A 24,379-nucleotide genomic window follows, 5' to 3' on the forward strand; every position below is an offset into this window, starting at 1 on the left:
TGTGCTTCGCCTTCAGGGGTGGAACGCTATAGCGTAATCCGACCCTGTTCGCGTAACCTCCTCAATCGGTGGACACCTAAACCGTGCCACAAGGAAAGAGACGTCTGTGCGTCTGTAAATCGGTCCTTTCAAACTATCCTAGAATTCCTACTGCCTAGCACGGTCGCGAAGTGCACATTACAACATAATTCTTTCTTTGCAAGTTGGCGAGGTACACACTACGGGTCCGTAAGGCAACACGCGTAGCTGCGCAGCTGCACACGTTGTTTACGCTGTTGTTGATGATAATTCTGCCGGTGTTCTTTGTAATTGATGGGCCTTTAAACCAATCAGTCGTTGCGCAATTCACATGGTTTGACGCCCGGTGCGGTTCCACGCTTCTGCCACGCAATATTGCACGTGTTCATGACACTCTTCGCACTGCATAACACTCATATAGTGTTCTTTTTTTCGAATCAATTTCGAGAACGGGCGTGGCTTTGCGGTAGAACGCCTGCTTGCCACGCAGAGGTCCTGGGTTTGATTCCAACTCGAACTGAAGAGTTTTTATTTCTTTATTTGCATCTATCTCGAATTTTCGCTCACAGACAACGCTGACTTTTTCCTCACAACCAACGACACTGACGCCGGAATTGCTGCGAAACGAGCTCTTTAACGCTATCGCCGTTAACATATGAATAAAAGAGACGTCATACATGACCAGAGAAGACAGTGAAAGGTTCTATGTTCTTATTGCGGTTAAATTGGATTAGGAGCAGCTAACGTGAAGCGGCATGGAATAGGGTCTGATGGTCTCATGTTATATTATAAACACTATTCCTATTCGTGACATTAGTGGTCTGTGGAAACGACACTGTTACAAAATCAAATCAAATCAATTTTATTTACCAGTATACGTGCTGGACGGTCATATTGCTCCAAAAGCTACCTCCAAAAGCTACGTACGTAGCTTTTAGCCTAATGCGACCATTCAGCATGTATTTAGTGGGATTTCATCACGTATCGAATATTGGGATCCAATCACGCTTCTGTAACAAACAAACTAAATGCAATATAAGGAGGAACTACAGGGAAGACGATGCACACACGCGCTGATTTTCCGTATGAAATCGGTTTCCTTGCCAATGAAGAGAATGTATAGCAAACAGCAACAATTTTTTCTTCAAAAAGCCAATAGGAATAGTGTTTATAACGTGAGACCACGAGAGCCTATCCCATCGTGAATAATTATATTTGCGAAGGTTACGCAACGCCAAACGATATTAGAATACATGGTCTACGACGCAGCCAGCGAATTGTTCACCTCGTTTGTAAGATTGCGAAAAAAAAATACTGTAGGCGCCAGGCATCTAGTTGAGGCACTGTAGCTCCAATGGCGTGCAGCATGGTCGTCGATAGTCGCTCCCAGAACCGCAGCACTCTCTCTGATTGAACGCGAAACGGCAAGACTCCGCGATATCGCAACGCTACGTATCGAAATGCTAACAAGAGCACATCTTTTGAAGGCGCACTGTACTTTGCTGGAAAGACCGCAGGCGCCTGCCTTTCGCGCACTTCAATCAATGTAGCCAAAGGTATATATAGCTCGAAGTGATGCCAAATGTAGATGTTGCTCGCCAGAGAGTGTCTCTCTTGTCCTTAAAATTGATGTTGCAAAGCGTGTTTTTGCCGCCGACATATGTGCGCAGAAATGCTCTTGCCGTGTATTCCACGAGCTGTATATACAGGGTGTTTCAGCTAACTTGCACCCAATATATACATTTTTAATTTTCGCGTACTTTAAAGAAAGGCTGGAAAAACAATTAAACAGGGCAGTTATCTTAGCATAGATGAAATCAACCTGCGTTGCGGAACAAGCGCTACAAATTTTGTATTGAGGATTTTTCGCTGGAGTTAATACTCTGAAAAATTAATTAAGCACCGTTTGTTAATTACTCAGCATAGTAGATTGGCAGTTATCTTAACACAGAATGAATAATCCGAAGTTTCTGTACAAGCGCTATAACTTTTGTATTGAAGATTTATCGCTAGAGTTAGTATTTTAAAGGTTAATTAAGCAATACTTGGTAATTACCTAGCTTGGCGGATTAGAAAAGATGTCACGACTTGCTTCATATAGCTCGGAATAATACTGGGGCAATTCGACATGTGTAGCGCATTTTTTTCTTTTAATACTTGACGCTAGTTAGCTGAAACCCCCTGTATATTCGCGCAGACAGTGTATAGCCTTTCAAAGAACGTGCAGTTCAAGTTAGCGAGCAGACCGCTATCAACCATCGCGCTTTCACGTTTTCTGCAGTTTTTGCGAAAAACGAAGGAAATCGATGGTAGAGCAGACTAAGGGCGTCCATGTGCAGGAGACGACAGGTGGGATATGTACCTGCGTAGACGGGAAGCCTCCGCGGCTGTTTCTCTTGGTTGCCATCCAGCGGACGATCGGCTGCGCCTTACTGAGGTTCTCCTCAGGGTTCAGCTTGAGGTATGCGAGCACCGCGTAAGCTGCCGTCTCCACGTCGGCCGACGCTGAAGGTCCCTTCTTGCCGGCGTTGCTCCAGTACGTAAGGCCACCTGCATGACGAAACACGCATGATGCAGGATTGTACGTCACGGCAATAAAGACCTGCTACAGAATCACACGTAGCATTCACGCAAGTAGTTCAACAAAACGTAGATTATTTCGGGAAGCTGCAACATTAATAGAAGATACATGTAAAACATACTTACGGTAATACATTTATAAAAAGAATTCTACTAATGTTGGAATACATTTTTCGGTATATATTCTATGTCATGGACACAGCCTGCGGGACAGTTAACTGTGTGCGCAGTTTAAGTTAAGCATACAACCGTTCCGAGAGGTTCCATGCATTATGTCATATTATGTCTAATGATTTTGATCAGGTGAAAAGAGGATGATGTGTCAATTGTGGGAAAAGGCAATTCTTACTTGCGCCACCGCATAAAATGCCATACCAAGCTCATGCGATTAATCGAAAGTTAAAAATAAGAAACCAACACCTTGTGAAAGACCCGCCTTTCCCATTGTTGTTTATCACAAACAAAATCCTTGAGAAGAAACTCACCCTTGTGAACCGCAATAGATTCGAGCTTCTCGAGGTAATCCTTGGCCGACTCGTGTCCGGCCAGTGCAGCGGCGTAGGCAGACAGCGCCAGGTTATGGGCGCTCGGATCACGTTGGGCGCTGATGCAGCGGAGCGCAGACTCTACGACCTGGGCGTCAGCGAGGCCTCCTTCCAACAGGGCAGCCAGCACGTATGCCGTGAGTGCACCCGGTGCAGTAGAGTTCACCTTGCCCTGTGCCGGAAGTGGTGGGAAAAGCGTTAGAATAAAAGAAAACAAGTGCAGCTCTTACGGAGATGACATGACATGTCATGGCGGGATGCATGCACAACCGACTGACCCAACTGACCCTGCTCAGTAATCTGACAATTCTTACAAATTTTGATCAAATTTGCACTTTCGCTCCCTTTTTTCTCACAGGTCTACCCGCTTCTTACGTTTACGCCCGAAAAAAAAATTAAACAGGCGTCCTCAGCGTTGACGTCGTTGAGTGAACATACCGAAAATTCTCACCTTTCCCTCTGGATGTTTCGGACAGTAAAGCGCATCCGTCTATAACTTAATAAGTATCGATGTGACTCGCAGTGTATGCTTTAGCAACGTCAGGAATTTAGCAGATATCGCTATACAAAAATTGTCAGGACGTTCACGTAAGTCTAAACAAAACGCTCGAGAGAAAGCTTTAAAGACAAGGAATTTTAACGCCTTTCTTTTGGGGGTGTTAATTTAGTTTCTTGACGTCGTTGGTTCAGCCTATGTGTTATTCATTTTTATATGTATCTTAGTGGTAGTGGGAAATGGAAGACCAAGAAAACACGACAACCATAATGCCGATGTCGTCTACAGTGAGGTTTATGCGCCCCTTCGCTATGGTCTCACGTTTTAACATTGCAATTTTCTCGACTGAAGCAACACGCTGACACAAACCTAGCCCAACTGTTGCTTAACGATTCATAGTCTGAGCTAAGCATGTTTTCACCACTACCAATATTTACCGTCTCAAAGGCGTCCGTTTTGCAATAACAAGTTGCTACCTACTCGTTTCAAGTTCTTCAGTGGTTGCTGCTACACTTTCACGCGTCCTCTTTTCAGTCGTCTTCACTTGGTGCTTGGCTATTTCCCCATGGAAGCTGCTAACTACGACCGCTGTCTAAAACCAATAAACGAGTGTATGTTCAGAATAAAAGCAGCAAGGAATACAGAATCAAATACAACAAAACTAAAGTGAATAGGGAGGATCAGTCACTTGGCAGGCTTGGCTCTGCTTCGTAAGCAGAAAGAGTCGTATAGTTTATGAATCTGTGCGTGGCCAACTGTTTTTAGACGTATGCCGAAACAGATGTTGCCGGGCCTAGCTGCTTGGTTAAGCCATGTACGCGAGAGAGAAGCTGCGGTGTGAACAAGAGGAGGTGTCACTTGTTTATGTATCGACGGAAGAGCAACGCCTCTATCACGACGGTTGCTGCTCGCAGAAAACAAAAACATTCTTCGGAGACAGCCAGCCTAATTTAGCCTACCAGCACACTGCATTTTCTTTGTATACAAACAATGTCACAGAACATGCAAAAATATCTTACCTTCAGACCGGAGCTGAGAACAGTGCCGACGTTCTGGAAGCAGCCGTTGGTCTTCTGCTTAGTTATGATCCACTTAATGCTCTCGTTCAGGTTTCCGGCGTCAATTGGGACGTACTTCTCGGCCTGCTTGAATGACTTCACGACGAACGCCGTGAGGAACATGCTGCCTGATGAGTCGCTGTTTCCGAAGGCGCTGTACGAACCGTCATAGTGCTTGTATTTCTGCTGGCGCTGATAACCTGCAGACGGAGAACACTCGTTCATCGGGGAGCAGGTACGTGGTGTCGGCTGCAATCCGCATTCGGCTAATGTAATCCAGAACCTCCATTACGAAGCAATGTGGGAAACCACGTACAAAATATTAGCTAGAAATAGTACGAACTATATAATTTTTCTTGCCGTATATATTGTGCATTATAATTGAGTCCCGAATGATTTCGTTACGTGTCGCTAATATTTTTCGTTATGTAGACATCTGCGCAAAACTTATACGTGGATTTCCAGACTCTTTTATGCGCTTCATCCTGTTTACACAACTGCTTGTCTCTTTTTATTGCCTTCATATGCAGGTGTACGGATCTTGAAAAATGTTTTTTGTCTATCTGCCGTGCTTTTCTTCTTTTTTTTTCAGTCATCTTTGAGCCTTTTGTTTCGCATTCACGGGAAAGGTGTAGCCGGGGCCAACAAAGGCACCAGCCTGTCTCAGTAACCATATCAATAACATGCATGAACTGCCGAATTATATTGTTGCGCTGAGTAAGGAAATGGGACAGCTACAGGCAATGGAGTAGCCAGGGGGTGGCAAACCAAACACGTGCCCCTCCCGAATTTTCTTTCTGCTATGGGACACAAAACATTTCTGTACATGCGTATAAATGCATGAGGTAAGGCACGTACAATATGTGCCCTGAGCACTGCCCCTTAATCAGGGATGATCAACTTTGGCCGCGAATTCCATGGATAGCGTCGAATTTGCGACCTGTCTATAGTCAATGAGGCTGAAACATGGACATCCACTAAGTAGCGCATTAGCGCGTGGGTCTACTTGGTTGTACTGAGGACAGTAGATTTTATTTTGTGAAGACATTAGCTCAGCTCTACGCTAAAGACACACCCCTCACGTAATGGTAGCATACAGAAGGTTAAATTGGTCTTATTACCTGTTTTGAGGTTGTTCACTGCTTTCCTTTCGATTTCTTTTTGGTCCTTTCCTGTAGCCTTCAGGTAGTCGAGCACGTAGACGTTGGGCGTGAACTTGACCATGTTCTGCTCTCCACATCCCGTGGGCACTTGCACCAGCGAGTCGAGGTTCTTGATTGCGGGGCCCATAATATCTCCTGACGATATGAAAAGGAGGTAGCAAGAATTGAACAATTTGGGCGGATATTTTGCTTTTTAACGTATGCGTAACGTATACTTCGTTCGGAGAACTGTAACTTAGAATAGAAAACAATTTGGGAGTTTGTAAATGTTGCCGAACAGGTTTCGGTCGATACTCACAAAGTATCAACAGTGCAATGCACATTGTAGCAGGTGAAGCTCGTCGCTGGGAATTTCACACGTCAATCAACTGTCCGTTCATGGTAACGCGGCTATTGCGCTGCGTTATTATCAGCCTTCAACAATGCGCGCCAAGCCTGAGTCAATTGCGATCGCGACATACAAATGATAGTTACGCGTATTCTCTTTTGCATGTTCCGCAGGCATTTTTAATGGCGTAGAAAAAAAGACGTGTTATGTGTGAAGCAAGTTTATTAGGCGCTACATCGGGCAGTTCTTTCCATTTCTACAAGATTTTATTTGCTAGCATTTCTTTAAACTTAAGATTTGTGAAGATTCACAGTGACAGCATTCAACACCCGACATCTACATAATTATCTTACCTGTTACGGAAACGTAAGCGCGGGCGGATCCCTCCACCAAGTCTTCAGGAAGGACCAAGTCAAACTCGTTCTTCGCTGGGTCTTCTGGAATGACCAAGTCAAACTCTTCCTTGAAATATTCATCTACGGCATCTGAACAAAAGTAGATCGCAGTTTGGATAAGGCTAGTGCGTCGTGAATGCTATTACTTCCTTTTTTTACACGCGCCCTCTTGCAACCAAGATTAAGGACGCAGACGGTCTTACAACGTTTTATAAACATACCAAATATGCTTATTAGTCGGTGAGCGTATGATTCATAAGTGAATAAGCCAAACACTGCAACGTACTCGCAGCAGGCAACCCGTAAAACAGGCCCTCTCCCTCACGCGGTTTGCATATCTGTAGACTTGTTAGAGAAAAAAAAATGCAGCCGCAAACTTCATGGCGTAATGCCTGCCAGTTTTGGATGATAATATTATGTATTGATAAACTCAAAATCTGCCGGCCTAATATCTCGAGACGTCATGCGTTAAAACAAATACAGTTCTTCTCCATGAGCGTTGCTGCGCCAGTGTGGTAGCCTAAAGCTGTAATAATGGGAAGTTGCATTACAATAAATGCATGGCCAGAGAGGCGATGCAAAGCAACAAACAAGGATTCTGAGCTCAACGGCTGTCAGGATGGGCTAGCTGCCTTGCGTTCACTGGCGTATAGTAAAGGATGGGGGAGGGGCCTTGGGGTGTTCAACCCCGCAATTTTTTTTTAATTTTGCCTGTGCATATATATATACTATATACGCACACTTATAAACACACACATGAACATGCATAAAGCATGGTTGAACACCCCACAAAAATTTTCTGCCCACGCTTCTGCTTAAGCTTACTGACCGATCCTTGTCGAGCGCCTCCGTCATCAACGTCGTCTGCCATTAGGCAGGAATAAATGAAACGCGCACGCTTCACAAGAGTGGAAAGCCAAAAACTGCTTTGTAATGGCAGCAACTGATAGCGAATTACGTCATTAATACAGGGCACATAACATTCCATTTTTTATAGACATTTGAGGGGAGATATCCTCGTAAGTCTTACACATTCAGCACATTTATTAAGAATGTTGCAGTACTTAGCGTATCAGTAAGAAAAGAAGAAAAAAGAAGCTAAGCCTTACCTTTAGGGCATACGAACACGCTCTGGGTCTCTTCCTTCTCAAAACCTTCAGCCTGCAGAAGAAAGAAAAAGTGTTTCTTGACTATCCTGAATATTTATTACAACACGAGTGATAAACATAGCAATGACATCATCTTAAGACATAAGACAAAAGCATTTCTTGCTCTCTTCGTCACTCTCACGGTCTCCTTAATAATATGCGTACGTAAGTAAATAGATACAGCACATGCACGACGTGCATCATTTGCTAGTGGTATTGAAAATGTATTTATAACGCTCTAGGCCGTTATGCTAGTTAGTCCGCCGGAATGACCGTGATTCTGTATATAACTTCATGCAAAGTGGGAAACCATACGTTAAAAACGCCACAGAGTTCATATCCGTATGAGTCATCCCCATCATTTTTTTTACGTCGAACCTCGGCACTTACCAATATATGGACAGCATTATTGCAACGTTACTTTAGCAAAAACGGAGTTCAGGCTGATCACCTGAAAAATTTTAGGCACAGCTCTAGTTAACCTTTAGACACGTATTTCGGCTTTATTGGAAACTCGCGGCCATATTGCAGAAGTTTAGCAGTAGTAATAATGAAATTTCATATCTGCAAGACGAAACCGTGAAAGAGAGATTCAACAAGCCTATGTAGCAGAGTGTAGCTATTGGGCTGCTTTTTACACACACACCAAATGTTAACCTACAGCAGTGCCGCCGATCGCGTGCCGTCGGCTTCCTCGAAAAAAAAAAGAAAGAAAAATAGAAGCAAACAATATCGTGGCCGTAGTAATAACTGACGTAAGCTCGCATACTATACTGAGGATATTCATATGACTTATAAACATCGTTATTCTGCCGCGAAAGTTCAGTCAGTTCCTCCAGTTTAACTCCACTAAATGTTTTTTAAGGTATACTATATGTACCTGCTTCTGGGCAACGCGTCAATTTTGTGGGTTTTTTTTATTTCTAGATAAATATATTAAGTCGGTCCACTGTAGTATTATACAACAGAAACGAAACATTCATGCCAGATGCAGCCACAAGGAATAACTCATAAGAATTTAATTTAAACTGCGAGACGCAGCATTAATAATAAGTGGAAATAAACAAGAAGTCGACAAAGAACTAGTTTCAAAATACACCTACTTCGCGTATAATTTGTCTTATGATGATTTTGCTGTCTTGACGATTATTATACTGATAGTCTGTGCTTATTTTAATACGCGCTTCGCTCTCTACAATTACTCTGTGGGGCTTCGGCAACGTGTACCCAGAACACGAAGATACCGACACTTACCTCAATGATGAGCGGCCTCGTGACGGCATCCCTGGCCACCACTTTCTCCGTGGGCTGCTCTCCGCAGGCGGTGTCGCTCTGCGATCCGGCCGCCGACACAGTCAAGTTCACCTCTCCGATGGTCTGTGGTCTGATCTGGAACTTGTGAACCTGGCTCTTGCTGCCGCACACGCAAAGCGTCGTTTCCGACTCGCCCTCGATATGGTAGTCCGCGGACTCGGACAACTTCAGGTCGACCTACCAAACAGACAAAAGAAACAGCGACTGAGGCTACGAAGTAGCTATCGGCATGCCATCCCAACATTGATAAACACGTTTCTTTCGTGTATACATATCTGGTTAGAGCGCATTTTGATTTCCAGGGAGTAGGTTTAGCAGTAGCACGTGCAGACTAAGTTTAAAGGGACACTAAAGAGCAAAACGATTTTTCTCGTATTAGTGAAGTACTCTTTCACGATACCAAAAACACCACGCTTGTTGCGAGAAGACGCTTAGTAAGCGAGAAAACGCACAAAAACAAAAGATGGGTGGCGACGCCACCTTGAAGTTTCCGCGCCATTCGCCGTGACGTCACATGTTTTGACGGCGCCTACTAGGGACTACGTCTGTAGTTCCCAACCGATGAAAACGAAGTACATTTGTCCTCTGAGGGGGCCATAGACTTAACATACCAAGTTTGGGGTAATTTTGTTGTGCCAATGGCGATAAAATACGATAAATACACTTTGAAATCCGTGACGTCACGCGGGGAGATTTCGGCGCGATATTTAAAAATGAAACTTTGAACTTGATTTTCTCCTCTATTAACAAATCTATGATGGCGAAATTAACGACATTAGAGTTCTCAGAGCACAATTTATTGATCTAAACCAACCAATTTATTTTTTCTCTTTAGTGTCCATTTAAGTACCAGTTTGGTGCTAGCACCATTTTCATATTTGCGTACCGAAGTACTAGGGAACCTTTTCCTGTGTCGAATATGTCTAGTACTATTTGCTGCAAGCCTGTGTCAATACTGAAGTTATTTAAGGTGAATCTCGAGTAAACGTTGCTTGTTCCCGCCCATGCTTGCTTTGGCGGTGACGTAAATTTGACGTCCAGCACAACGGAATAGAAACAGGGCGGAATAGTTGTACGCTATAGGGTACCCGTATAACATATCGGAGTACACATGACATTCTCTTTTTCTTGAGGGTTGATTATCGGCTTGTGAAACTTCTTTTGATAGGCTAGAAAAGTTTAATGAGCTTGATGACTTCCATAAAGCTCCTGTGAAAGTATAAATTGCACAACGACATCCAGGAAAGCCTTCATTAAGCTATGCGATCAATGAAGGGTGATGCATACATGCAACGCTGGTAATGAAGGGGGTGGAGGGGTTGAAAGTATATTTGGCAGTGCGTACAGATAGATAAATAACGGTTTTCGGTATTAAGTTGTGGAGGTGGCTCTGGAAATGCAATACGTGCTATCTGCACACTCACCGGCAGGCACTTTTCGAGATAGTTGAACACGGACACCTTGACGGGCACGAGCTCTCCGCGCACCACCGAATAAGGCAGGTTAAAGGATGCGAAGAAAGGCTGGAACGCCTTGATCTTCGCCGGGTCCGAGACGCCGATACCGTCCTCCGAGTTGATGCACACGGTGCTTCCCACCCACTCGGTGATGGTGTGCGGAATCTTCTCCTTGAAGCTCAGCTCACCGTGTTCGCTGGAAACAAGCATATCATGTTTCAAAGAAACAGCGTAATATCCCTGACAAACGGGCAAGGTACTTTGCAGTAAACACCTTTTGTCGCTCTGAACTACCCTTTGCAGAAAGAAGTAGCGCCGATGACACACGGCATCGCATTAAGTTCTTTACGTTGTTCCTCAGATGAATGCCGGGGTAAAAAAAAGTACTACTTGAAGCAGTAAGAGAGGAAACATTTTGATAAACTAAGAGGTTTGTTGGCAATTTTGTTGACGGCGCCCATTGTGCATACTCCATTGGACCACATTACCACTCCAAAAGCGACAAAGCAAGTGACACTGCCGTAATTCTACAGGGTGGTGCTAGTGACGTGATGCGGGCTTTTTAGTATAGCTAAAGGAAATCTTCACCGTTCGACTAATTGTATTACAGCATTGCTAGCTTGTTGCACGGGGCTACAAAGGGTGACGTCGTTGCCTCGGCAGTGCAGTTTTAGGGGGTCACTCATATCTACAACAGCGCAAGGGGAAGGGTGCTTATGGCGGCACCTAGGAAGCCTTCGTTCAAGGCTTCCTGAGTTGTGCACGCTGTGCGAGAGAAAAACTTTCCGCTCTAAAATTAGATGCGGGATCTGCTTTCACGCAAAGGAACTTTGCTGGGAAGGAGGTGCTCCTTTGTAGCGTGTCACTGCGCATGAACGCATTTCTGGAGGATGTCCCCTCACCTAAACGACTTTAGAGTGTCCTTTCGTCAGGCGTGTAAGATTGCCAGAAAATATAGGCTTATGTGCAAAAGAAGGCAACTAGAAGATAGGTTATAGCATATATATATATATATATATATATATATATATATATATATATATATATATATATATATATATATATATATATATATATATATATATATATATATATATATATATATATATAAAGCAAGAGACTCACTCGAGTTCCTTGAGATCCCAGAGCCAAGTCTCGGGGAAATAGGTGCGCACCTCGACTGCCGACTTGGCCGGGATGTTGACCGACGGAGCGCTCTGTGCCACCGAGTCCAGGGCGACGGGAACTCCGGGCAAGCCACCTACAACGCGATTGGAAAAGGCGGCCCCGGGTGGAGGCGGTGGCCCAGGACGTGCCGCAAATGCGAGCGGCCTAGGCCCGGGCACTACGCAACGGGCAACGAGTGCACGCAGCCACCATTTTGACCAAGGACAGACAGAGAGAGAAAACGGAAGAAACGGAAGGGGTAGGAAACAAAAAAAAAAACAAAAGAGCCCAGTCAGCACAGCCAGCCAATGGCCGCGCGACGCCCAGACAGGCACTCGAGGAGGTGCTGTTTCTCTGTGCATTATACATAGGCATTACATGCCTGTAAGTAACTCGGGAAGAAGCACTATTGCGTACATTAGAATCTTAACAGCGCGGTGCTGAGAAGCGCCTCACCAGGAAACAGTCAAAACGGAATAAATGGTCCTTACTATACGACGACGTCTTTAGATTATGTGTTCAGTTACCTTTTAGCAGTTAGCTAGTTGTTTCAAGACGAACATACGCAGCTTATGTTGTGTTTTTTTTTTCATGGGCATTCAAGGCGCATGTCCAGCAAGAGCAGTGTATTTGCCGTAAATTGTACTGCCCTTCAAGTTATCTTTTTATTGTTTGTTTCCGTAGCGCTCCTTTTGCACGGTCGTGTTCTTTGTGGAGAACTTCTGACCAGTGCTTCTACCAGGGGGGCTGGTATTACATTCTAATGGTGGAGTAAATTATCACTCCTTTAAAGTGATCTGTGCGATTAATTACGCTATTTCACGGACGCTTAAGATACTGACAAGCGTCGATGTCACCCGATGTCAGCGAAGACGAATTCTCAATACAAGATAAGTGGAGGACGGTAAAAAGAGATGTAAATTACAACACCAGGTCTTGTCTTGAGTTTAGGTTACTGAACATAGATGCTCCAGGAAAGGCTGGTGAAAATGTTGAATTCATTGTAAACATTGGCGAAGCTATTTAATGAAGCTGCATATCAGAGTATTTAGACCTATTTACATTCAGTAAACTTGATTCGTAAACTTCATCCTAGCTATTTTAGTCTGCTTAAGTTATGCTGGCCACACGATAGCCACACATTTGTGCATTGCATTTTTTAGTAAATTATTAAGAGACGGCTTACTGCTCTCCCATAGTAGAGTGCATAGTGCTCTCAATTCTTTCCCCCTTGTTGGCTCAACGCTGACTTCGACAATTCGGTCACATTCTTGTAAGGACATTATGCGCCTTCGTCGATGATTTACTGGAACCTTCTTTTGTTTTCTCTCTGATGACGTGCATTTACTTTTGTTACAGTTTAGCATGCCCTTGTTTTTACACCTATTGCAGGCTCACTTGCTACTGACCTTTTTACTTACGATGATTCTGTAGTTTATGCGCTATCTCTTTCTTTTGTTTATGCTGTTTCCATTTTGACTTCAAGGCGATTTTGGTCATGTGGTTGGTACTCTGTCGGTGAGGAGGGTACTGATGCAAAACTGCTATGGAAATACACGTGTGTTATGATTACTTTCTCACTACATTGTCATTAATGTATTTCTCACTATGCCATTCTTACGGCACCTCCCCGAATGAGTCTGAGCGTCGCGCAGCACTCCAACAAACTTGTGTATCCACTCTAATTCTTGCGTGTTAGCTGCGGGAGCCGGGGACATGAGGAGCCAGCCACCTGAGGACAGGGGAGGAAAGGTCAGCAAAGATGGCGCGACGAATGGATGCGTCGCCGCTGCCTACACAGCCGCCCGCCCTTAAGTGCAGCACGAACTGCGCGTGCGTGGCGAGAGACCCCGGCATACCGCCCTCGAAACACTAGACGAGAACCCTCCATACCGGTTGTTAGGCAAGGCTAGCAGTGCAAACAGCAGGCAAGCCCACATTGTATGCGGGCGATAATGTATGGTATAGTATGTGCGTGTGTTCATTCACCTTTCTGCGTAGCTCTGAATGGGACGGCTGTCGGGACTAGATGTGGTTGCCACGTGCGAAGGAAAAAGCAAGAAAGAAAAGACAAGAGCTAATGTCGGTGTTAAGTTTTCGTTTCTCTGAGTTAGCTTTTAAAGTTTACAGACGTTAATGCAAGTGTTTGACTAGCACGGAACAAAAAAAACCCACCACCACCGTTCTCGGCCTGTTTATTAAATTCAAATGTTTCACCTGGGGTCGTTAGAGCCTGGGTAGGGCTTGCCGTCGTTGCTTGAAAAAGAAAGAGGTACTGTGAATGTTTGCTTAATCTTTAGCGATCACAGCTTCGACGCGGCGTAATGCTTGCTTATTATTAAATTAGGCTTATCTTAACTTTATACCTGCGTCTGTACTTGCGTATGCATTTCTCTCTATTTTTTTAGAAATGGTTCTACGGGTACTCAAAAAACCTACACGCAATTCCATTGTTCATAATGTTTCAAATTGAGTGTTCTGCAATATGGTACGCGTGTTAAGCGAAGCCTCTTGCTGCCGCTCTTCCGTAAGCTAAGCAAAGCTCAGCAGGTGCTAGTTTTTTTTTTTTTTTTTAGCGTTTGGCAAGGTCAATTTTTTGTCACCTCTCTGGCGGCCTCCGCCACTCCGCAGGACTGCTGGCGTTCATTGCAGAGGGAAAAGAAAGTTGGAGAATGCGTTGTTTACTGAAAATCTTTACGGAATGCTCTTAGCGTATCATGGGAAATAAATTTGCACGCTAGTATTCGTCGCTGTGGATAAAAATAAGCTGCCTCTCCAGCTTTTATTTTTACGCAGCATGTTAGAATTCTCTAAAAGTACATGTAACTGAGGGCCCAATTGAGCTTGTTGGTTCAGCATATCGAAGGGTAAAAGCGCAGATACCGATGGTGACGACGATAGACACATGTAGACAAGCGTAGCGCTGTGTCACTGATCCCGTTAATGGGGACGGCAATCACCGGGCGGATTCTAAGGGCTGGCGTCACGGCCCTCCGAAAACGCACCACGAAAGCGCGGACAATTTAAAGTTGGTCCTTTGGTGAGCCAGCGAACGCCGGTTGTGGTCCAAAGACCGAGTCAGAGCCGAGAGTCGACAACACAAACGAAACGAAATATATTCTCAGTTAAGGCAATACAAATAACACAAACACGTGCACACTCGGCTGGTACCAGTTACAACTTCACAATATAACTCAGATGGTGTTTACACAACGGGAGCTAAACAAACAGATCACACGCTACGAATGCAATCGCATGCATTACAACTATTCAACGACAGTTACAGTCCTGAATAGATAATGGCGTATCCAGTCCACAATACTTGGACGGCAATCGAATGCTTCTCTTCAAGGAAACACTCACGCCAGCTCCAGCGTTGATCGTCGTAGCTCAACCGTCGTCGTGACTTGTCGCGGCTCACACGGTGTCGTCATCGGATTCTTCCAGATCGACGGGCGACTGACCACACACCATCATAAACACGTCTTCTTGGGCTAACGGAGCCACACTTAGCGTAACTTCACCATCACCGGGCCGACTGACACGCTCACTGACTTGCCCCGCCACGGTGGTCTAGTGGTTATGGCACTCGACTGCTGACCCGAAGGTCGCGGGATCGAATCCCGGCCGCGGCGGCTGCATTTTCGGTGGAGGCGAAAATGTTTGAGGCCCGTGTACTTAGATTTAGGTGCACGTTAAAGAACCCCAGGTGGTCGAAATTTCCGGAGTCCTCCTCTACGGCGTCTCTCATAATCATACGGTGGTTTTGGGACGTTAAACCCCAGATATTATTATTATTATCGCTCACTGACTTCACTACCATTGATTGCACGCTTTTATCCCTTCTCCCCCGGGTTCTAGAAGCGTCGGGATGTTTCTTCTGCGTGCAGTACAGCTAAGCCTGGGGAAAGGGCGAGAGCTTTCTCGTAGGTTCGAATCGCGGCGGCATCGCTCGCGGATGCGTCCCCCCTTCCTTCTAGAAACATCCAGGATTTGCCGGGCGTTTGATCGCGTCGTCTGCGCCTGGCTCGATTGGGTGAGGAGGATGCGGCGCGCCGGCGTCTTTTGATGCTTGTTTTTTCGTCTTTTCGCGCTTCTTGGCGAGCGGTTCGCGCCGTTCTGTCTCGTAGCAGTTTGAAAGCGGCCTCGCGCGCGCTTTATAACCCGCTAATTTGTGACACGCTGGCTGTCAACAAAATTTCTATTTTGCTTGTGCACAACTATATACTGAACACTCGACAGAAAAAAAAAAAAAAAAAACACGAACGCATTTGCACACAGATTCGCTTCAAGTCGCTATCGCGCTGGCCCTTTATCAAGGAAGGTCGCTTCTTTTTCACATAAGGCCATCGAGCTAATGCAATTCTGACCCGATCGTGATATGACAGCTGCCTCGATGATTTCTCTTGTTATAAAAGCGCCAAGGCGACAGCGACTTGAGAGGAGCCTGTGCGCAGGCGCGTTCTGATTATTTTTCGTCAAATGTTCACTATATATAGCTGTGCACAAGCAAAATAAAAATTTTGTTGAAAGTCAGCAGTACGTTTGTCTGCTATGTGCCTCTCTTCGTCACCATCGGCATCTGCGCTTTTACCTTTCGATATACAGAACAAAATAGATACCGAGCTATCAACTCTTTGCGTGTCCGTCCACAGCGCGCACCTCAATCTTGCAATAGGAATTAAAAAATTAGGTCAATACCAGATTTATAGGAGGTAAAATTGATGGCCAAATAAATTAGGAAGTTTTGATCGTTCAAATTCAAAGGTCAGTTCTCAAAAAAAAAAAAACAAAGAAAAAACTTAGAATTAAGTGTGAAATGCTTAGATGCACATGACGGTATAGTTCGCCAAATTCAATGAAAACTTTGTGCACTTAAATATTTTGTTAAGTCGTTTACACTACGCCTGTTTGAGTTGCTCGCTCTAAAATGTTCTAAGCTGTGGTAGAGACAACGTTATCATGCTGAATTTCCTCAGTAGCGCGGATAATTGGGCTAGTTGGTACTTGTTCATTTTGGCAGGATATGGCGCGCACACAAACCGGGGCACTTGAAGAAAGATGGAAACAACACAGGCGCTGACTCGCAACTACGGTTACAAATGTGGCATATATGTGTAAACTTTCGTTTCTAATAAATCGTAGTTGCGAGTCAGCGCCTGTGTTGTTTCCGTCTTTCTTCTAGTGTCCGTGTTTGTGTGCACGCCATATCCTGTCAAAGTGAACTTTCGCACTTTGTTCAACTGACAATAATCAAGCGCTGTCCCATCACACACGATCCCTCTAGGCACTACTTTTGCAGTATTCCAACTTTTAAAAACAGTATAAAAGTATTGAACATGGCACAGAGCTTAATTTCAACCCCTTTTCCAGTATGTCAGGTTCAAATCTAATACTGTGAAATTTCACACTTCTGTAACGTTCTGATGCAGATGTTCAGCTGTAAGGTCATTGACCTGCCATCAGTCCTCACCTGCTAGTTCTAGCTGCTCGTCGTCGTACTCCTCGGCATCCTCGACACCTATAGAAAAGTGGCTACGATTCACAGTTCTGCTACAATTATAGAGCCTAAGCTCTAGAGGCCGCTAACTTCATCCGTCTAGCAGCAGCGTCCACTATTTTCTATTCAAGCAATAGCTTGCATGTAGCTGTAGCTTTTACATGCCATGCGCTTCAGCAACCGCCTTTGCTTCTCCCGATTGCTTCGTGTCATGCACACGCTGTTTTAGAACATTCCTGCCGTACGTAATCCCAATTATTTGCCTAGAGACGATGAATTGAACAGTGTGACAGTGTATAATCAGACAAGAACCCGTGCGGTCTTCTACCACGTGTGTGTTCAAATTGTTATTAAGGAATGCATATCTTTCTTTTTATATTACCTTGCGCGTGTGCTTCCAGGACATATGACTGCTCTGAAAACATTTTAAGCACAATTTATCGATAGGCAACCTCAGGCTAGGTCAAGTGCACACCTAAGCATTTCATACTTAAACGGCACGGCATGCCTAGTTTTTAGAAAAATACAAAAAAAAAGGTGTTATAGGTTCTGGCAATAATTGGCAGTGACTCATTATTATAGTCATACCTTACTGCTGGAATTAAACGCGTCTAGGTGTTTGGTCGAAATTTGAGCGAACGCTATCACAAACAAAACCAAAACAAAAATAATTATTCAAGAAAAAAAATGGAGCATTTAGACGCTACCGTGGAGCTGATGAGAAGAGGTTAAAAATGATTTGTAGCTGGCCAGGTTGATGTGGTTTGCTGCACATTCTATTCAACGGAGCGAAGCACACAGCGCTCGGAGAACAGGGCACGCACAAGCGCTCGTTCTGTCTGTGCGTTGTCGTGCTTCGCATTGTTGAAGAGCTGTTGAAGCAACCAGGAGACAAAGCAGTTGTGCGACAAAGATTGGCTGCAGAGTAGTTGACAGGGACAGACAAAAGAACAGAAAGGAGCCACAGAAACGTAAGCTTGAGGTGAACGACCGGCTTGAAACAACAAAAAGTCCGTCAGTAAAATAACAGTGGCAGAATTACGACCACATCGGTAGTTGTGCCTGCCCTACTACTGACAGGCGCCATGGAGTTGCAACTTATGTGAACTCTTGCTGTTCCAAGCATGTTCAACCTTCTGATAAGACAATAGCCAAATGACACAGAGAAAAAGTAAAGTTCAGCTACTAACCCTGATGAGAATATGCAACTTCGTAGGAGTGGAAGGAGACCCGCACTAAATGAGCCAACACCAGGAGAGGAGGTGGAAGGGGTTAGAAGACGTGCAGAAATAAAAAAAAAAGAGAACAAAAATAAGAGTTGTCAGTAACCGAAGATCGGGAAACGGCTGTAAGGTAGCCGAGAAAGTAAAATTATAAGAAATGCAAGAAAGGGAAATCGGTTGTCACGTGCTGCGACCTCAGGGGAAGAAAAAGCGTGCTAGCGTGTAGCGGGGAAAAAATCGAAAAGGGACCTACTCGCTGGCGCCGCTAGGGCGTATGGTGGTCTGTCGTAGATGTTCTTCCTGCAAGGCCTCGTTTCCAGTGTCAGATCCGACATGACAATCACTCCGGATTCCTGAAACGCAGTGAAAACGACATAAAAAGATCGAACGCTATAAGGCACGCAAATAACCTTCGTACGCCATATAGGTAAATAATATAATGACACGGTCCTTTATGCATTTGCCTAAGACGACTCGAAGGTCGATTGTATGTTCCTCTCTGTAGATTGTATTGATACCCCATCCCGAAAGCTTTCTGCACCCAATCGGGTTTTGCACTGCCTCCGTGATCGGAGGCATTGGAAGGTTTCCTGCACCTCACGTGGTTTTGCCCTGCCTCCGGGATCGGCCCACCTTTGACCAAGCGGCGATGTCATGTGATGACTTCATCATGTGGAGTCACGTTATGTGACATCGCAGTGACGTCATGATAACATCATGACGTCACAAATTTTGGCGACCTGTGACGTCATGGTGACGTCATGGGGCGGCGTAATCACATGTCTTTTTGAATCATTGGTGTTGACGCCGACGACGCCGACGGTCCCTTTGGCCGTTTGAAGAGGCAGCTAAGGCTTCTGCCTTAATAATACTCGACACTAGTTCCACGCAGAAACGCGCGGGTATCAACCTCATGTTCCTGCAGAAGCGGTAAACGTGGCACAGTTTTAGCTCTTCCTCTCATGTGTTACAACTGCACAATCGTACTAATCAGACTTACGTCAAAAGCTGTGATGGAATCGACGTATTCAACATTCGAGGACCTAGGACCGTTCCAGATGTTCCGCTTGTACTGCTGAGGGTTCTTCGCCACTGAATAGCAAAAACAACAGAGAAAGAGAATGTAATGAAACAACTCCTCGTTTTTAAGGCAATTTCCTATCGTATCTTAATCGTCCCGTCAAATAAGAGAGTGTTTAACTGCGGGTTAGGTAATGCCTCATAAATTCATAATTAGATTAAGGTTCTCGTGTTAAAACAACGTGCCGACCTTGATGCGAACACACTGGTGGTAATTAGTGTTCCAGCTGATTATGCGCGTGACGAAATGTTCCAAGTGTTTCTTGCGACAATTAGTTTCTCCGCCTGAGTTTATAAAAAAAGTTAAATTAGTTTTCCTCTTACCTTGGCTCTAAAGCATTTTACCTATTTCTGAAAAAGTCTTGAACGGGGGTTATCGCTGGAGCTGGCGACACTCCCTGTTCCAGCGAAGCACGACTTAACATTATACTAATTTAATACTGCAAAATCCGCAAAAAAAATAATAAGTTGTCAAGCATCAACACTCACGTTGCTTTCGGCAATAGTCGTAGGACGCCTGCTTCGGCCACGTGTATCGGGTGATGTCCAAACGCTTCAGGATGTCGTATACCTACGCCATGTGCAAAAAAAAGAAAACGAAAGATCACTAGTATACGCACCACCACGCACTGTGCGAGAGTGTGAGACGTTAACAGAACACATTGGGAAAAGTTCGTATTACATTACTGTCCTATACGTGCCGAAAAGAAGATGGTGCTATGATAATACATCAGACCTCATGGAATTTGGTGTGATTTACGTCGAGATATTTACTTATAACGCGCCATATCAAGAGCCTCAGACAAGCGTTCGTATACTTTGCAAACACAGTCAGAATAAAACGCCTGCGTAAGAGGGTCACTGCACTTGTTGCAACATGCGCCTCCCTTCTTCTTTATTCCTTTTGAGAAAGTTAACTAGGCACGAATCTTAAAGGTATTATCAAAACAAACCACATACAAGCACAACTCATATTACAGATAATGAGGGATGTGAAAGGCCAAAGTTATTGGCAGTGACTTATTTCTATAAGGTTAGTTACACCTTTAATGATGTCTTGGGTGAAGTGCTAGCTACAACTAGGAAACTTGACGAGAGAGTCTAGTTTCCTGCTTATAGCAATTACCGCTGGACTTAATTATGAGCGCAGCTATGTTGGTTTGAGTGGATAATTAGCAAGATGATGCGCCAGCCACAAGCTAGTGCTTATTCCTATAAGGTGTCGATATGCTTTTCTACTAGCGTCGAATGCTGTTCGCGTTCTCGCAGACCGATGAGATGAAAGTATTGTTTCGCTGTTGCTTACTGCAATAAAGAACCTCATTAACACTGCGAAGCGAGAAAGGAAAGATAATCGAGTGAACCGTGATTACTCACTTTGTCCTTCGTCAGCTGATTGTCCTGCTTCAAAAGGTGAACACTCTTGTCCACGACGCCCACACCGCAATACGAGCGAGGAGAGCCGTTAAGGTGGATGGCAGCGGAAGTCGCTGGTTGGACTACTTCTGAACCGAATCTCATTGTCACCTGCCGAGAAAAAAAAAACGATACACACCGTAAAATGGTATAGGTGGGCACTTGAACTTATTCTGTGGCCGTTAACATTTTATGAAAATATATAATCGCACGCGGAAGGCTGCCTATATTTCGGATCAAGAAAGACTGAAATATTTAGGGCGTTAACCCTTACAAAAATGTATTGAGACAGTCTATAGACAGTCTAAACACTTTTTGATAAGGAAATAACTCCATGAACAGTAGTATAATTGGATGATAAGTTCTAAATGGTGAAATAAAAGATACGTTGCTGTTCACACGAATGACAAATATGAACGCGATGACAAGATGTTGAACAAGAGATGTTGTTAGAGACAATATTTTGACAATGGGTATTTTTCTCTATCAAAACAAGAACGATAAGATAAAATGGATGACACGACGAAACTACAGACAGGTAATGGGAATTCCATAAGTTCTCTTAAGAATGCCCAAGTTCATGTTGCTTGAGCAACTAAACATATTGATATTAAAACGCAACATTTTCTCGCGCCAATTATTTTACTTTCAAAACGAAACTTGCTTTCGCTAATTCCAACTTGCTGTAAGTGCCACATTCGGTACTGTGACTACCACTCGCGGGAAATCACGCACATAAGAAAGCAATAAACTAACGTTGTTCTGGAGGCACTTTTCCACTTCGAACTGCTCGGAGTCCGCGATGACCTCGCCATCGGGGCGAACGTAGAAGGCCAAGACTTTAACTCGGGGCACGTAGCTGTAGTCCGGTTCGAGCTCAAACTCGAAGCTGCCCGTCGACACCGAGCCCTCGGCCATATTGCTCGGAAGCGTCTCGTTCAGGTCTTCCTCCACCAAGAAGCTGGCGTCAACGGGGACCGCTTCGTCGGGCTTGAAGGCAACATCCACGACCTTGTCCTTCAGTATCTTGCCGCGAGCCATGACCTGCCAACGAGAAACAGTTTTTGTCTGATTTCAAGAACCAACTGTACACTTCGATATGCAAATAATTCTGCCACATAAAGAGGATACGTGTTACTCCTCAGAACCGTCTATGCCCCTCAAAGCTTGAAGAACATTTACGACTGCGGCAACATTTCCATACACAAGACCGTTCTGACCTTGTTAATCTTACGCGTTCTACCCTTGACGGATACAATGTAATAGTGAGATCACTGTAAGATACACAAAGAACCGTAACATTCGAAGTTAACCATGACACAATAACTCCAAGCACCGAGAAACGCTTCGCGCTCTGCACCATGGCCTTTCATCACAGCCCGAATCGACACAATCCGAAGGCGTCAATACCAGGATAATGTAAACACTGAACATTTCGCGAAACGAAGGGTGTGAACTCTAGCACGAATATCGCCGACACAGCAGAGTAAGAGACGCCGTATTGACGGCTAGCCTTTTTCAAACGAAGAAACATTCACATGAAACGAACACATAGAGTGTCGTAGCAAGAGCATAAAGAAACAAATAAGAAGACAGAGTGAAAGACAGCAACGACGAAAGAAACGAGAAAGAAAGAAGAGAGAAATAAATTATAGATACAAAGAAAGGCAAGAACGCTGGTCTCCGATATCGGAGTTCTCGCGTTTGAGCGCTCTAGCTCAAGATCCAAGAAAAACATTAATTTCCGACGAAGACGTGCCGCCGACGAGGACCCACACTTCTTCGTATTTCTTTCCTTTTTCTCAAAAGTCACGACTTCTCTAGCAGAGAGTTCTTGGAGAACGAAGCGAGCACGTAGCGCGAATTGGTCTCGCGCTCTACCTTTCTAAAAAAAAAAAAAGAAGTAAGTCTATTGCCTTCACCTGGAAGTGGAACTGCTTCTGTGTATCGGGCTCTCCCGTGTATCGCAGACGCATCGAGTGTTTTCCCGCGCACGGAATGGGGCCCTTCGACGGCTCGACCTGGATGAAATTGTTGCTCGCCGAGTACCAGGCTTGGAGGTAGAGCGTGCTCTTGGGCTGGTTGATCTTCACGCCGTACGTGTCGTACTTCACGGTCTCGTAGTTCATTGCCACTGCCTGAAACGATGGAATCGAAGGCGCTGGTGAGAGGTGTTACGCGGGCATTACGAAGAATAATGAGGTGACACGAAATTCCCGAGTGCGCCGGGGGCACGTAGGCCACCCGCCGTTGTACGTCGGCCGAAAGAAGCGGTTACACAATGTAAATTGCCGGAAAATAAACTATAGTCAGCAAGTAACGTAGAGGAACATCGAAATACAAGTTGGTAACTAGTGATAACTATCTGGATTCGGGAGGTCTCAATCGGTTTAAAAGGGCTTTCGGCGCACACGGACAGGCGCAGAGCAAAGAAAAAAAAATGATACAGCGCTGATTTTTTTTTTTTTTCATCCCTCTGTCCCTCTGTACCTGTCTATGTGCGCTATAAACCATTTTAAGATGGTCTGCCAGCTAGCCAAGCAGTCCCCGTGAACCTCAACCGGCTGTTCGCTCTATACTTTAGTCGACGATAATTCATTTTAATTTGCACTTAGTGTGGTCTCCCAACGAGTTCTTTGAGATCTGTTATATGATAACGCGAGTATCGGCCGACCACAGCTTGCAAAAGCGTAATGCAATTTATGCCATGACTAGCATACTACTCATGGCATAGACTTTTTGTCCGCAGGACAAAGTTCACTCTTATTATATTCTATTCTCTTGCTAGCATACTGATCATACAAGACTGATTATAAAGAAAGTCATTAATGTAAACCTCTATACATATCGAAACGTTCTATGTAAGTAAAACAGTTTGGTTTTACTTCATTTTACTTCTTTACTTCAACACATGGTGTTGAAGTAAAGGCCTTTATCGTATCTGTTGCAGGGCCTCAGCAGAACGTACGAGTGTCATCACGATGCAGATGTGGAGCTAGGCATTTTTTTCTGACGTCAAATATACGCGTATGGCTTACGAAAATCTCTGTGCTAAGATATAAACAGAGAAAAGGTAGATCAGATATTCGCAACCCACCTCAACGCTGATAGTGACCACGCTAGTCTTGAGCGGCGGGATGGTGAACTTGATGATACCGGACTCGTCCGAAGTGTAGTTCTTGCAGCTGAGGCGGCGATCGGTACGCCACCAACGCGGCTTAATCTCCTCGGACTGCGACAGCAAGCAGAGCTGCACGAGCTCTCCGCCCACAGGAACACCGTCGGGCTTCTTCACCAGAAGCTGTGAAGAGAGACATTGAAATACATAAAAGGTCAACGCACCTATATGCATGAGCATGTTAAAAAAAACCAGTTGACCAAAATTAATCCGGGGTCACCTAATGTGGGGTGCCTCATAGTTATGTAGCAGATTTGGCAGGTAAAACCTCAGAATTTATTTTTTGTTTGCGACAGATGGAAAGTATTTACTA

At 44.7% G+C, this 24,379-nt stretch overlaps 1 protein-coding gene across 1 annotated transcript in view; it reads right to left on the bottom strand.

The window, feature by feature from the left end:
- The window catches only part of LOC119387461 (alpha-1-inhibitor 3-like), a 47,869-nt gene that overhangs the window by 5,261 nt on the left and 18,229 nt on the right, over positions 1 to 24,379 (bottom strand). Inside the window, 19 exon segments of the mRNA XM_049413517.1 lie at positions 2,381 to 2,568; positions 3,084 to 3,315; positions 4,659 to 4,897; positions 5,819 to 5,995; positions 6,542 to 6,625; positions 7,693 to 7,744; positions 8,986 to 9,222; positions 10,470 to 10,698; positions 11,628 to 11,847; positions 14,273 to 14,305; positions 17,143 to 17,190; positions 18,360 to 18,404; positions 18,646 to 18,745; positions 19,393 to 19,484; positions 19,962 to 20,043; positions 20,850 to 20,999; positions 21,645 to 21,932; positions 22,811 to 23,026; positions 23,986 to 24,189. Coding sequence (XP_049269474.1) covers positions 2,381 to 2,568; positions 3,084 to 3,315; positions 4,659 to 4,897; positions 5,819 to 5,995; positions 6,542 to 6,625; positions 7,693 to 7,744; positions 8,986 to 9,222; positions 10,470 to 10,698; positions 11,628 to 11,847; positions 14,273 to 14,305; positions 17,143 to 17,190; positions 18,360 to 18,404; positions 18,646 to 18,745; positions 19,393 to 19,484; positions 19,962 to 20,043; positions 20,850 to 20,999; positions 21,645 to 21,932; positions 22,811 to 23,026; positions 23,986 to 24,189 — 2,916 coding nt within the window.

Source organism: Rhipicephalus sanguineus, chromosome 3, assembly GCF_013339695.2.
Source record: "Rhipicephalus sanguineus isolate Rsan-2018 chromosome 3, BIME_Rsan_1.4, whole genome shotgun sequence".
Taxonomy (NCBI): Eukaryota; Metazoa; Arthropoda; class Arachnida; order Ixodida; family Ixodidae; genus Rhipicephalus; species Rhipicephalus sanguineus.